The sequence below is a fragment of the Aulonocara sp. 'chitande type north' Nkhata Bay genome, linkage group LG19 (genome assembly GCF_057382095.1).
Source record: "Aulonocara sp. 'chitande type north' Nkhata Bay isolate Kocher_YH1m ecotype deep benthic linkage group LG19, A_spYH_male_GT1.1, whole genome shotgun sequence".
In the NCBI taxonomy this organism is placed as follows: domain Eukaryota; kingdom Metazoa; phylum Chordata; class Actinopteri; order Cichliformes; family Cichlidae; genus Aulonocara; species Aulonocara sp. 'chitande type north' Nkhata Bay.
The window spans coordinates 29,457,547-29,472,915 of NC_141362.1; the positions used below are offsets into that span (position 1 = coordinate 29,457,547).

A 15,369-nucleotide genomic window follows, 5' to 3' on the forward strand; every position below is an offset into this window, starting at 1 on the left:
TTCCTCGAGCCTCACCTGGCAGCACACTGAGGAAGGCACTGCGGAAGCTGTAGCCCATGGTGTTGGCGCCTAAGCAGATGTACATGCCGGCGTCGTCCTCCTTGGCGCGGCTAATGAGCAGCTTGTTGAGGTAGGAGCCGTCGGGCCTCGACCACACCTCACCCGTGGGGAGCACCACAAACCTATGGTCCCCCACCTCGATCGTGGAGTTGTAGCGGCTCTCCTCGTTGGTCTCCACGCGTTTGAGCCACTGAATGACCGGCTTAACGTCGCTCCTCACTTTGCACTGGAAGGACGTGGTGCCGCCGTAGTCTACCGTTGTGTTGACCGGGTGGGTGCCTGTCAGGACAGGTTTGGAGTTTGTCCTCTCTGAGTGAACATACAGAGAAAAACAAAACAAAACCCAACTTGTCAAGATGCACACAGACATCTTTTGACATGACAGCCCCTCTGCGGACAGAGGAGGTCTTAGTCCTCCACGCTGTTATTACCCTCAGGCTTAGAACTTATAATTGACATTGAGGGAAGAATACCACATGTAACACAAGAAGTATGTGTGATTAGTTTCCTCTCTTTCTTTGCTCCTGGTTGTACAGCACACATTTCTCATGGGAAAAGGGGGGGGGGCAGTGGGTCTGGCAGACAGCTGGGCTTTAATCAGCTCCAGATTGGGTGGATGGTCTCTAAGCTGAGCTCTCTCCCCTCTGTACAAACACCAAGGCACAAGCCCCCACTCTCAAACTTGCGTTCTTAGTATTCTTCTCATATACATGATTACACATTCATCCATGCAGGAAGAATATGGATACGGCATGTTTTTCCTTGGTCATAATCAGACCTGAAACAGTGATTAGGCTGTCTGAATTTCCTGCGGCGATGTACATAAAATCACAAACATGAGACGCACAAACAGCAGTAACCATTTAAAATAATTTGCTCGGCCTCATCTGTTAGCCCTAATAATTCCAGGTGAGCGTGCTCGGTATGTGTACAGCTCAGCTCTCTGCGGGATACTCACGTATGACCTCAACTTTGTACGTGGCGTTGATCTCCCCGGCACAATTGGAGACCCTGCAGGTGTATTTGCCGCTGTGCTCTGGCATCAGATTCTTCAGACTCAGAGTCCACTTCTTCTGACGGCCCTCGCCGACCTCCTGCTCCGTCAGCGGCCGGTCGTCCTTCAGCCACACGATCTCCGGTCGAGGGTTTCCACTGGCTGCGCACTTGAGCCGCACTGAGCTGCCCACTGGGCGAGCTATCACTCTCTTCCTCATCTTTGTAGGTTGAGTGAAGCGGGGACGCACTTTGGAGGAAAGTACAAGCTGGTTACTTTGAGTAGATAGTATAATTTACCTTTTTTCTACATTTCTCAAGTGAGGTTTTATGTTTCTGTTGATATCTATAGAGTTTCTAAAAAATTTCCTTATTTCCTGACCTACACATACTTTTATGATGGTGGAAGTTTGTATTAACCCTCAGAGGTCTGGAGGAATGACTCTGACTCCTAACCCTGTGCTATATGAATATGTAGTATTTGCTCTTTTTTAAAAATTATTCTCCCGAGTCTTAGCAGTCAAAAGTAAAATAATAATAATAATAATAATAATTCTAACCAACATGCATCAAAAACTATAAAGATATTTAACAAAAAAGGACTTTTTTTCTTGTCTCCAAGAAGGACAGTGTTCAGGGCTGGGGTTCTTGGTCATTACTGATGACTTAGACTTAGACAAACATGTAAGTAATCCCTGTGAGCCAAAGGTTGAGGCTTCAGACTGCTTACTTTTAGTCAGTTTTTTAGTCAGTGAGAGTAGATTTCCTGCATGCTCGGGCACACAGTTCTGGCTGTGATCACAGGAGTCTCTTAATGAGCGACAGCTAATCAAAAGATATTTAGTAAAGGGGGATAAAGCAAAATTAACCAATTTAGGAAAGTGAATAAATTGAGGAGCTTCTTTACATTTTGCTGGGAAAATATGTATTGACACGTGCAAAACTTACATGGAAAAACAGCATATAAGACAAAAACAGCAAAAAACGGCTTTCTTGTAATTTCTTTAAGTCAGGAATAGTTCTCCAGGCTTACCGAAGGAAATTCAAAGCTCTTCTTTGGAAGATGGATGCCTTTTGTTCTGTTCTCTGTCAAGATGATCGCACACTGCTTCATCAGTCTTTGGCTCAGTGAAGGCCAGCTCATGACTGATAGTGTTCCACAGTGTATTATTTTCTATCTAAGTATAGTTTTACTGCGCTGCAAGTGTGCTTGGGATCAATGTCATGCTGAAAAATGAAGCCTTTCGGATGCTTTCCAGATAGTATTGCATGGGGGATCAAAATCTGCCAACACTTTTCTGTGTTCGTAATTCCAACAATTTTGACACGATCCCCAACACCACTGACTGAAGTGCAGCCCCACACCATGACAGAGCCTCCACCATGTTATACAGGCTGAACTCACGGTTGCACCAATGATGTTTTGAACCAAAAAAATTCAAATAATCAACAAGACCTGCCCACCATTCAAGGCTTTCAGCTAATGAGTTTTTAGGAATTACCTTGTTGGTTCAAAACTACAATTTTACGGCCATCAAAATGTGTTTGTCATTTTTTGCTAATTCAAATAAAGAAATGGAAACAAATGATATGTTTTTGCAATAGTCTACTAGTAACAAAGGACGATTTAAAATTGTAACTTTTTTTTTTGCTGTGCTGTCTGTTATGTGTGGACACAGCACTGGTTCATCCCTTGAGTTAGGTACATTTTTATGATCAGATGATTCATAGGCCAGTGGTGAGTGGTCCAGCAAAAACTGGTCACGTAGAAGGAGAAAAACTCTGCATCAGCTCCTGAAAGCCTGGAAAACTGTTGCCCAAGACCACGTTAAACACTTACAAGAAAGTCTGACTCCTTGGAAGAGAAATCTAAAGAAATGAGGGGTGGCTCAAGATTTTTGCACAGTGACTATTACACATAGGTTTGCCCACAGCTGTAAAAGTAAATATGACTTGCAGTACATGCAATAAAGCATTCAAAACAACTCAATTAGTCCTTGAATTTCCAGCTGCAAAGTCGAGAGCATGCACAGAAGTCTTACCAAATTTTTCACCACCAAGCTCGGCTCCATCCGGTGCCCTCAATCCAGTTTTATCAGAACCCGAATCATCTGTTAACACAGCAGAAAAACACAAATAAGTCAACAAAAGGCTGAGTGAGACATTAAGGTCCTCACTACAGTATAGAAGAATCTGAATAAGTAACAATTATTGCACATTTACTGTTTTGGGTGCATGAATACAACATCCGGTACACACTGACATTTCAGATGACAGGCTCATTTTAAATCCTTCCATTACAATCCCCCTCTTCTATTCTGTTATAGTCATTTTGCAGTAGCGGTGACCGGATACAAAAACAAGGCAAGAAAACTGTTCCTGGCTCTCACCAATTCAATTCAGCATTTATCGACAGGCTCTTCTGAGAGTGTTGCATGCTCAGGTCATACTGTGCAGCGTTTGGAAGTAATATGACCAGTTTATATAAGCTCGCTTCCAGGAGACAGCTGTGGAGTTTATGTCATTGGCTGACATCATACAGCTGAGCTGAGACAGGGGCTTAGAGGAAATATAATGAGTGAAACCTAATCGATGAGTTTGTAATGCGTATTCACTTTTCGAGTTAAGCAGTGATGAATTAATGAAGCAGATCAAGTTTCTTGCCAATATTTACCAATGAGTGCAGATGGACATTAAGCAGGTTATTATTGAAGAAGTGTTTCAATTGAATGATTTATTTTTGCGATATTAATGAGGTGCAATTGCACAAAACATCCTCACGTTAAAAAACGAAAAAAGAAACCAGCGTATGTGTAGCATTTTGGGAAAAAAGGATTATTTTTTTGTCATTTAGCAGCACCTCCATTTAACAGTATGTTTTAACAGCGATCCCATAGGAAAATCTCCCAGCCAGTTTATTACCTTCTAAGACTCGTTTTGATTCCCGTTTCAGGGCAGCCTCACGTTGGGATTTTTTTTCAGATGCAGTTTGGCACACTCGATTCCCTCTCAGGGTTTGATTGGGTCAGGTAAAGAGACCAGATGTGACTTCTAACCTCCTCATTCTGCCTCCCTCTGAGTCCCCCCGAAACCCTCAAAGCTCTCTGGGGTTCTCTGGGTACAAACCCTCCTTTGTTTGTCCCCTGCAGCACCAAGCCCAGCCATGATGTCATGGCTATTTGAAGGGGTTTAACTGGCCAACTATAATAACCCATTCCTTTAAAAAACAGCCTCCAGTGGAAGAAATATTTCTCTGTTGCTCACTCGGACTCTCCACATTCCTCCTGGTTCCTGAACCTCCCAATCCAAACAGAACATGGTCCCACACTGCCGGGGTTTTCTTTCTGACTTTTTTCTCTTTAATCTATTTCCTCTCTACTTTTTGGCAATTTCAGGGAACAATGGTGCCCTTTATAAGTCTGTCCTGTTAAAGCTATCCCTTGCCACTATTGTCCTTGCACAATGTTGGCTCACTGGACTGCAGACAGGGGTGATGTAGGACATCTCCTGGCTGCCATATGAAGGTTATTTTTGGAAATCTGAAAAATAAAATCAGTAAAGGAGAAGTGCTTAAGAAGCCTCCTCTATAAATGAGCATTTTTGTGTCCAGGAAGGTTAGTAAAAGCTGTTACACACTATGGAATCAGTGCTCTCTGTGTGAAGTCACAAATTCTTCACGCAAATGGGACAGTGCTCCAGTGAGACTCAGACTAAGCTGGCTAAAATACAGTCAATCTTTTTCCACACAGCTCCCATTCATTCATGATCTAGCTACAGTGTTTGGGGTCTGACGCCATTCCCTCCCACTTCATTCACAAATCCAGCCGCAGGAAACAGGTCACGATACACTGGCCTCCTGTGCCAGCTGAACCACAGGAAAAGGCCTGGATGATTTGGGGTCACAATGAGCTCCAGATGTTGTTGGGGACACTAATGTCCAGGGAAAGTTATGCTCAGTGGCCTTGCATCACACTCTGGAAATCTCCAAACAGCTCTCACATGTGATCAGTGAGACACATGGCAGTTTATCCAGCCTGACAACATCTCTAGAGAGAGGAGAAAAATGAACAATGCGAGCCAACATTTTCACCCTAAAATAAGGAGCGCTAATCCTGTAATATTTAATCTGCACAGACATAAACATTAACATGCAATCCTCTAAATGCTAATCAGACAATCCCATATTAATCCTCGTGAAGCCTTGCTGTAGCCCGAGCAGCTGAGGATGAGACTGCTGCATGCATCGGTCTATCCTGGCAGGGGTGCTAGGAGGTGATGGGGGCCAGTTGTCAGGAGACCACCCCAAACAGGGCCCAAACAGCCAGCTGGAGGGATTGAGGAGGCGCCATGTTGCACTGACTGACCAGATTCTTCAGATAGCTCTTGGGAGGACACGCTGTCCGCTGGCAGATGGGAAGAGGGATATCTCTCCAGCCTCAGTGGAACCCCCTCCACCCCGCCTCCACGGATCAGCCCGCAAAACCTCTCACTCTCGCACTTCCAGTCTCACTCCACAATCTTTATCTTACTGTTTTTCTTCTGCTTGGCCTCTCTGCCGGGTCCCAAGCGACGTCTTAGGAGTTATGCTCTCCATGCTGAACTTGAACAGCTGCCAGGATTTAGCTGACCCTCCTCCCCTGACCGGCACTATAACTGAATGCAGTTGCTCCTCTTAACATGTTCGCTCCAGTAAAAATAATACACGCACATGATGGATACTTCAGTTGTGCTTGGAGCCCGCTACCCCTCATTTACAGAATTTCAAATAAATAAACTGTTCTCTGATCTCTTTAAGCACCATAATTTATCCCCTAAACACACACACACGGACAGCAGGTTTTACAGCATGCAGCTAAATTAAAAACCGTACACAATTAGGTGATTCAGTGTTACTGGAAAGTGTTGCTCATGATAATTGCAGACTATTTGGCTGTATTAATCTGACTTCAGTCCTGCAAGTATTTTGACAATGAGGCTCCCATAATCTTTGTGGCAACCCGAATGAAAATGCACCCCTGATGGAACAATTACCTATAAAAACAAACGCTGCGGCGATGGCCTGCCAGCGAGTAATGGGATGATAGACAAGAGAGCTGAAACAGAGGAGGGGGTGTTCTTGAGAAATGCAGAGTCCATTTGTTATGCACTCATTGCCACCAGCACCCGAGGATAAGTAGGAAATGGAACAAGCCAGTTCAGGATTAAGAGTCAGGCCAGAAAGTCTCCAGGTAACTCCATAAAGGGTCAACAGACTTCTGATAACAATCTCATGGAAATATGCTTCCAAGAAAGACTTAAGATTAAACTTGCAAAGGATTTTTTTTAAAGAAGTCTCAAAGAGGAGTAGGGCAATGCATGCTCTACTCAAAGCAATCTCTGATCTCAAAGGAATCAGTGCCAGCTTCATGCCAGCAACATCTAACTGTTCATTTGTCTTCTCACTCAGCGGAGCCACAACAGAAAGTCAAACCACACAAATTATCCTCAGGGAGAAAGTTATTTATCAGTGAGATTAATCGGTTAACTGTGTGTGAGAGTGTGTATGCCTGCGTGTCTTTATCTCCCAACTTTAAATCAATATTTAAATAAAAAATATAGCCCAAATAACCTCTGGCTCCACTCTGGATAAATACTTCATTTTCAAAAATCGGTCATCTCACATGTTCAAAGAAAACATCGGTCTGGAAAGTTTCGGAGCTCCTTTTTTCTTTTTCTTTTTTAATACTTATTTGGTTGTTTAGTTAAGCTTTTTCTCAACTTGGAAAGAGATCTAAAAATGTCACAACTAGTTTATATTTGTCAAGTTTCAATGAAAATGATAAAGTACAATCCCCTAAATAATACTCCTTGCTTTTTCACAAATCTTTAAGGAATACAAAAAGTACTTGATAATTGTTTTTTCTGAATTTCCAGACACAAACTGACAGAATTCCTGGAAGTGCAGGCTGGAAAGTTTCATAATAAATGTTTATTTACTAACAAAACAGTTTGAACATGCTGCGAAAAGACCTTTTCAACATAGACGATTCATTAAATTACTTGCCTAACTTACTTTAAGTAGTTAGATTACTCGGCAAACATGTTTCTGATTTCAGGGGAAAACCCGACACCCACATCCAAACATATAAGGACCCAACTACCTGCTTCCACTTTAACTCACAGTCCCAGGTCAGCTTCTGCTACAATTACTACATTTCAGTACTTGAACCTCAACTGGACCTCAAGCTTCTATCACTGCTTTCACCTACACATACATTCAATGGCCATTTTATTAGATACGTCTTGTTATTACTGGGTTAGAACCCCTTTTGCTTTCACGGCACAGATTCACAGAACAGTCCTCAGAGTTTTTGGTCCATGTTGACACAAAAGCATCACACAGCTGCTGCAGATTTGCCAGCTGCACATCCATGATGTGAATTTCATGTTTCACCCCTCCTAAAGGTGCTCTACTGGACTGAGATCTGGTGACTGAGGAGGCAATTTGAGTAGAGTGAACTTACTGTCATGTTCAAAAATTTTGAGATGATCTGAGGGCACAGGCACATTATCCTTCTGCAAGCACCCATTAAAGATGGATACTCTGTGGTCACAAAGGAATGGACATGGCCAGGAACAATACTGTCGATACAAGGCAGGGTGATGTCGTGCCTCCCATCTGAATGCATCTGAATACGTTTTTCTAGTCTTATATAGTCCAATTTTGTGAGTTTGTCTGAATTTAGCATCAGTTTCCTGTTCTTAGCTGACAGGAGGGGCACCTGGTGTGCTCTTCTGCTACTCTTCTACATACTGTGGTTGAAACTAGTGGTTATTTGAACCGAAGCACTCTGGCCTTCTAACTCTGACCTCCGACAACAAGGCATGTCACATTTGTCTTCTTATGCTTCTTCTCTGTAAACCTTAGAGATGGTTTTGTGGAAAAATTCTAGTAGTGAAATTTCTGACAATATTACCTAATAAAGTGACTGGTGAGTGTATGCCTAGCTACAGTGAGTGCTCACACGTCATCTAAAACTTCCAGCAATTCAGATTTAACTCTAACTTTAGCTGAACTCTGTATTTTCACTACCAAGACTGCCAGCTCCATCTTTAACAAATTCTTTACACTCACTATAAAAAGTTCACAGGAATGTCCTTTAACTACACATACAGCCATAGCCACGTCTGACTTTGATACTATACAGCACAACTATACTACAAACCATTATAGCTGGCCCCGTGCCCCAGTCTCCAACCTTTCATTTTAGCCCAATCAACAGACACCCTCATTTTCAACTCACCAGCAACAGACAGAGGGAGACCCTAAAATAAACTTTGGTCTCATCTATTCCCCACTCATGCGCATGCTTTACTGCAATAAGGGCCGTTTTCTGAAGTGATTTGTGTTTTCTGCTTGTGCCTGATTATGGCTCTTCTTCGTCTGAAGCACGCCTGTCACAAGACCCGACTGTAACTCCTCCTGCGAGAGCGCACAGACTCTGGCCCAAATTAGGCATCTTAGAGTAATTAGAATAAACACAGCCTTCACGCTCCACTCCGCTCATTCATCATGTGCTGCTGTAGCGCAGAGGAAATGCACTGTGTTCAAAAGTGTGCAAAAGAGTAACACACTCGGTCAGATTGTGCTCTTACAAGAGCTGCGGGAGAGGCTGGAGACAAACTTTTACACTGAATGTGTTTCTTATTGTGAGGCTGCAGACCTCCTTCCTCTAAAGAGTGTGGCCTAAGGAAAAGGAAGAGCTGGAGATCCAATTGAGTCACAGAGGATGAAGTAGTATGAAACAATATCCCGTGCCGCTGTTGACTTTGGGCAGACAGAGGTAGAGGCAGCAACACATAGAACAGATGAGAGGATCAGCCACTAAACCTCCATAAATCTACTTGTTTTAGACCTTGACCTCTGTGAGCGATGCTTTCGTTTAACATTTAAACTGAGGTGAGATTTCTGACTGCCGGGAAAAGCTACAAATCTGGCCCCTAAACACCACAGCGGAACTGATGAGGCCCGACAGTACAAATCAGGGACTGACTCACTGCCGCTGTTTCTGGTTTTAGTTAAGAGACAGGTGACTTCATGTTTTATAGTTGCTGCATTAACAAGAATGACACATTTTTCTGCGAGCCAATGATCTCATCTCGTGAGCCTGCCGAGGGGCAGGTTATCCAAACCGAACTCCGTCCGCACTCACCAATGACGATGAGGGTGTAGTTGACGTTAACGCTACCAAAGCCGTTTGTTGCTTTGCAGATGTAGGTCCCCGCATCATCCGTCTCCACCTCTTTGATCTTCAGGCCCATGCGGAGGATGCGGAAGCGTATCCAGCCACTGTGGATGTTGCGTGCGTCTTTGGTCCACATTTTGAGGGGTGGAGGGTCTCCTTCCACCGGACATGGCAGCTTGATGGCACTGCCCACCCGGGCCGTCTGTCTGTGCTCAACTTTGTCAGACACCCGTGGAGGTCCTGAGGATGCAAGAAAATATGCAATTATAATGTCTCATATATTTCCTCATATGTAACAGCTCACATTTAAGTCAGTAAATGTGAACGCTCACTTTCAGATCATCTTTTTCTCTTCTTTGCTTTTTATGATGACACTGAGAGCATCTTCAGGCAAAACCAGTGAACAGAAACGAGAATTAAAAAGATGTTGAAGGAAAACGTTAGTCTGGTTGGTTTTAGACACCATTAAAATATAGTGAGATAGAAATCAGCTTAAATCCTTTGTAGACTCATGATGAAATAACATTATAGCTCCAAAGCACTACATAATCTTCTTTTCACAATCGAATGTCCCCACTCTACTGATTTTTGGCTGCTTTTGTTGTTCTTTACTATTTAAATGCTTTATACTTAATATATTTTGCTCATTTACCTGCTTTTTGTCTTCTGCCTTTCTTTCTGCAACGTTATTGTTGTCTGTGCAATAATGTGCATTGCATCACTGTCAACTGAGAGCCTTATAAAAAAGGGGGCCACGTGATAAAGTTGTTTTGTTAACAGTGAAAATGTGTTTCTGTGGCTGACCACAATATTCAGATGGTGCTCCACATCTTTTAGCATTTGTAGGCCAAAAACATTAAAAGCACGCAGCAACTCACTGTGTTTCCCCCCATCATAGTGTAACAGACAATGAAACATCACCTGAAGAGGGATTAAGAGTCTTTAGGATGAAGTAGACATGTATCATTTAGTTTGTTTTTCTTCTTTTAGTAACATTTAAAAGTAACAGCAGTCAAAACATAAAAATCTAAAAATCTTTTAATTTGCGTGACAGATTATAACTGAGTGATAATGAAAAAACAGCTTTATTCACACTTGCAAGTGGAAAAAAAAGCATGTGAATCCTGACTTATCAGGATCAAACCAGAGTCTAAAACAGTGAGATCAGAGGCAGATGAAACGAGATAGAGGCAATTTGTCATCTTCTCAATGATTACCCAAAATCTTGAAACCAGATTGTAATAATTGGTTAAGCCCTGTCGTTCACTGCCTGCACAGAGAGGGTGAAGTGTTCTGGCTCTGGTTATGTGTAGCGTGCAAGACATCAAAGAGATGAGAGGGGGCGGTTCTCAGCGAGACGGACAGCAGCCTATTCTCCCGGCTCTTAATTGGCTCGGGTCTGGGCCCTCAGATCTGGTGAAGTGAAGCAGGCCGAAACACCCTGTGATGGTGTTAGGAGGCCTGCGCCGCTGGTCGCACAGCGCCGGGCCTCCGACTAACCCCCCATCAAAAACTAAACAAAACCCTGAATTACTGAGCAGAGCAGACGCGGAGGAGAAACAGGAGCTCGAGGGAGCGCAAAGAGGGGGAGGAAATGCAACCAAAACCTATACCTGCGACAGACCTCAAAAGTACACAGAGCACAAACTGCGGCTCAGGACAAATGGGCGCTCTGCTCGCAGTAAAAACAATGGAAAGGGTATGTACGCATGGCCTCTCCCAATGCATGCATGCATACACACGCACGCACAGGAGTCACATTCCTTCAGTGCATTTCACACATATGGTAAACAAGAAGTTCATTATCCTGACACAGGTAACTCCCCCTGGCATCCATCACTTTGCTTACAGATGTATCTCAGCTGCAGGTACAACATCTGGGCCGCTATCATTTCTAAAGCCAAAAATCTTTAACTCTGTCAGGGCTCTGTGTGCGGGCAGGCGTAAAGGAGGATCCAAACGCAGGACTCAGACACTAACTTGAAACTCAAAAACCTCAGCTTTATTGCTGGTACAAAAACAAAACATGAAGTGAACACGGACTATGGAGACCAGAAACACACACACACACACACAGGTATAATATGATGTTACGACACGACCCTGAGCATGGGAAAACACAGGGCTTAAATACACAGGGTAGTAATGAGGGAATGGGCAACAGAAGGGAGACACAGCTGGGGGAGATCAGGGCTAACGAGACGGGGGAGCTAAGCTGCACACACTAACATTAGACAAAGACTTTCACAATAAGACAGGAAACAAGAATTACTAAACCAGATGCAGACATGACACTGAACAGAAACTGCAACACACATGAGAACCCAAAACCTAAGAACTGATCCCTCACCAAGAATAACAGAAACAGATCCATAATGACAATAATAAACAAAGCACCAGAACATGAGAAAACAATCCATAATGCAAAAATAAACCAAAACATAATAAACTCAAAATACCGGGTCCAACGGACCCAGAACCGTGACAAACTCAGTCTCTTTTTTTCTCTCTCAAAAAAATACATACAGCTGTATAAGTAAAAAAAAAAGAAGAAATATTTCAGCGTAAAAGCAGCATAAAAGCAACGAAACCCTCTTTCCTTCACCCATAAACTGAGAGTTTTCCCTTTCTCTCTGTGGATGTCCTTTCCTGGTCCACAGCACGCACAGGAAATTGGAAGTGTCATTGTTTATGTCTGTGGAGAAAATGCAACCGCAGTCTTTTTGGCTGTTGTCAGCTGGCCCGTATCTCACTCCACAGCTACTAGGAAATCAGAACAGAGACGCTCACTGTTTCTCCTCTGTAGGATCTGATTTAGGACCACAGACACGTCCCAGCGTTGGCTCAGTGCTGCTCGAGCTCATATGGACCGCGAGTCCTAAAGGATTTAACCGCCTCGGGAAAACATAAATACATTTCTGCCAAATCTTGAACAAATAGGCTACAGTTATCTCTTCCGACTTATGGTCTCACAAGCCACTCAACCATGTGTCCCTTCTGGATTAATGGAGAGGAGTGACTTACATAAACAAGGCCTGATTCATGTCAAAGGTTTAGCTGAAGTAAAGCATCAAAACAGATTGAACTTGCAAAGGAAATGCTTCTGTCAAAGCTGCAAAATATATTTCTTGAGACGTAAGTACAAGTCGGAAGAAAATAAAAAGAGACAAGAGAACTTCTGAATGCCCCGTTTCCATTCATAAAAAATAAATAAAATTAAAAAAAAAAAACAAGGGTGAACTTTATTTTTTTTGCACTTCTTTGCAGAGTGTTCGACACTTACAGTAAATTCACGCCGACCTTCCAGAGGAGGATTTCCTTCCAAGCTGAGATTTCTGTTGGCTTTATGTTTGTGGTGGTTTTGGCTAACCTGAACTCTCACTGCTGCTTCATTTACAGGCCCATTTTTCTGTCGCTAAATGTGTCCTTTCCAACATAAAGGAATAATTTGAGGGTTGGAGAAGTAACCTTATTTCCTTTATCAGTGCAAGTTAGATGAGAAGAAGTTTCTGATAAATACTGACACAGGAAAAAAAAACAGTTCCATCTCTAACCTCCAAGTTTTTGTACTTGAATAAACATGATATGATGTGCCAGTTACTGAATCTAAACATAAAGGCAGGAAGATTTTGGTCTCCTTAAATGTGTCTCTCTATGAAAAATCTATGGACTGGAAACGAGAGGAAACTAGAGGAGTCAGAGAGCGGCACTCCCCCCCGAAGGGCAATGACTATACTAAAACTTTGATGTTTTATGATGCTTTTATTGCAGACTGACAGGATGACGTCAGTCTGTTTTCATAACAACACTTTGATGTCTGACCTTTGACCCCATGACCTTGAAACATTACATACTAAAATGGTGTATTTTATCTTCTTTATCCATATGACTGGAGCAGAACTGGCTGAAATCTTTGGCTTATCTAAGCTGTAAAAACTCGAGATTTTAAAATATATTCAAGCAGTTTGTGATTTTGCAAAACTTCATGGCAGCATTGTGAGGCGCAAATTTTGACCTTCAGCGGACGCTAGCAATAAAGGTCATATTCAAATGCTTAGCCACCCTAGGTACTGATGTCCCCAAAGGCCTAGTATATTGTTGTGAATTTTGAAGATAATCCATAAAAAATGAGGGTAATACAAATTTTCCTGATTTTCACATTTGGTGTGACCTTGAAGTTCCAATTTTCACCACAATTAAATCAGATATGATATGAAAACTGTAGCCGCTAGACAGACAAATAAACCAAACTGATTACATACTCGTTCCTCTCAGGGCAAGTCTGGTTGTGCTTAAAGGTGAAAAAAGCTGCCAATCACCATCATGACTGACACCCTTCATGTTGTGTTATATTAATGTTTTCTTTCTTTATAAACAGTCAACAAACAGTGTTTTCTACTAATAAAGGCCTTTCCCACAACAGCAACATAACTACTTAATAGATAAGAATTAAATACCTGAAGAAATCCTGTTGTGTATTAACAAAAAATGAAGCCAAATCTATTCTATATAATGGCCAGCAGGTGGCAGAGCCTGTGGTTCCAAAAAGATGTACAATTGTACAGAAAACTGCGAAAACTACGATGGTTCTCAAGCTGAATAGTTTCTTTTCTTTTCTAGTTTTGAGTCTTATTGATAATGGCACGATGATACGTTCATCTTCTTCTTCTCATGCAGCTTGCGGGGGCTGGAGCCTATTCCAGCTGCCATCATTTTTAAAAATTATTGTCACGATTACAGCCAAAAAGCACACAGCCTTGTGAGATTACTGCAGTATCCCATGGTTTCTCAACCTTTTATTGGGAGTTACAGAAATCCACAGCAGTAAAAAACATTGCATCTAGCTTGACTAAACATCTGTCAGAAGCAGAAAAGAAGCCAAATGCCATTGTCAGGTTTTTCATTGCATTGGCCAAAACCATCACCGAGCCATTAAGACGCACAACTTGAAGTGGTGTTTTTTAACATCAACTTAGTATTCATCTTGAAGGAAAAATGGTCATCTTTTTCCTTGCAGATGAATACCTAAATACATAACATCAAAAATGTCGTAGCAAGAGAGAAATTTGATTATAACTGGATTAAAATCCCTCAACCGACTGAGCCTGGTTCTGCCGCAGATTTCCTTCCATTAAAAGGATTTTTCTTTCCTGCCCACTGTTGCCAAGTGCTTGCTCATAGTGGATCATCAGATTGTTGGGTTTTCTCTCTTGCATTGTAGGGTCTTTATAATATATAGCACTTTCAATCAGCTTTTGTTACTGGGCCCTATTTAAATCAAATTGATTAGCAATATGTTAAAAATTTCCAAATCAATAAAACAAATTCCGAATTTTAACTTGTATTTCTGTCTCTTTTTATTTTCTGTCAGTGGTGTAAACATTCAGGTCAAAGTATTAGCAAGCTAAATAATGAAATTCACTGAACTTTATCGTCTGTTTTGTTTTTAGTTGTATCAATGACTGCATGAAAGATGGACGACGCAACAGCTGCCATGTTGCACTTTTGCAGCCTGAGTTTTCTCAGTCATTGGTGTGGAGGGGAAAGCTATCCGCGGCGCTGTCTTCGGTGGGCCTGACGGTCTCCGTGTCTTGTGGTCCGGGTCATGACACTTCAGGGGTGGGTCTCCTTCAGGAAGTTGCAGCTGTGATTTTTAAATGAAAATACACTGGTCCTTGTATATAATAATAATATTGTTTCTTACAAATAAATACTGTTCAATGAATAATTGCTTACTATCATTTTTTTAGGAAATGGGTTGTTCTATTGTTCTATTAATGGAAAGATGCTCATGAATATGTCTTCTAAGGCTGTTTTCAACAGTTATTTCTGATTGTCTCCCCCCCCCCCCCCCCCCCCCCCCCACCTTCTTCCACCCATTAAAAAAAATACTACAAACGCCCCTGGACAGAGCTCAGTGTCAACCTGACTGAAATTGCTTCATTGGACATAACTGTATAATAATCGGTCTAATATTTTTGCAGTTTATGGCAGGAATAAAGCGTATGGCTTAGATCTGTCACATCGATCAATTGTGCTGGGATCAATTTTTGAATAGCGTGACTTTGAAAAATAGACGCTATTTATTATC

At 42.2% G+C, this 15,369-nt stretch overlaps 1 protein-coding gene across 1 annotated transcript in view; it reads right to left on the minus strand.

The window, feature by feature from the left end:
* LOC147307305 (fibroblast growth factor receptor-like 1) overlaps window positions 1-15,369 on the minus strand; it is a 34,355-nt gene that overhangs the window by 2,661 nt on the left and 16,325 nt on the right. Inside the window, exons 3-6 of the mRNA XM_086273884.1 lie at window positions 9,246-9,518; window positions 3,096-3,164; window positions 1,019-1,303; window positions 16-369 (exon numbers count right to left, since the gene is read on the minus strand). Of these exons, the coding sequence (XP_086130010.1) occupies window positions 16-369; window positions 1,019-1,303; window positions 3,096-3,164; window positions 9,246-9,518 (981 nt within the window). The remainder of the gene's footprint in view (window positions 1-15; window positions 370-1,018; window positions 1,304-3,095; window positions 3,165-9,245; window positions 9,519-15,369) is intronic.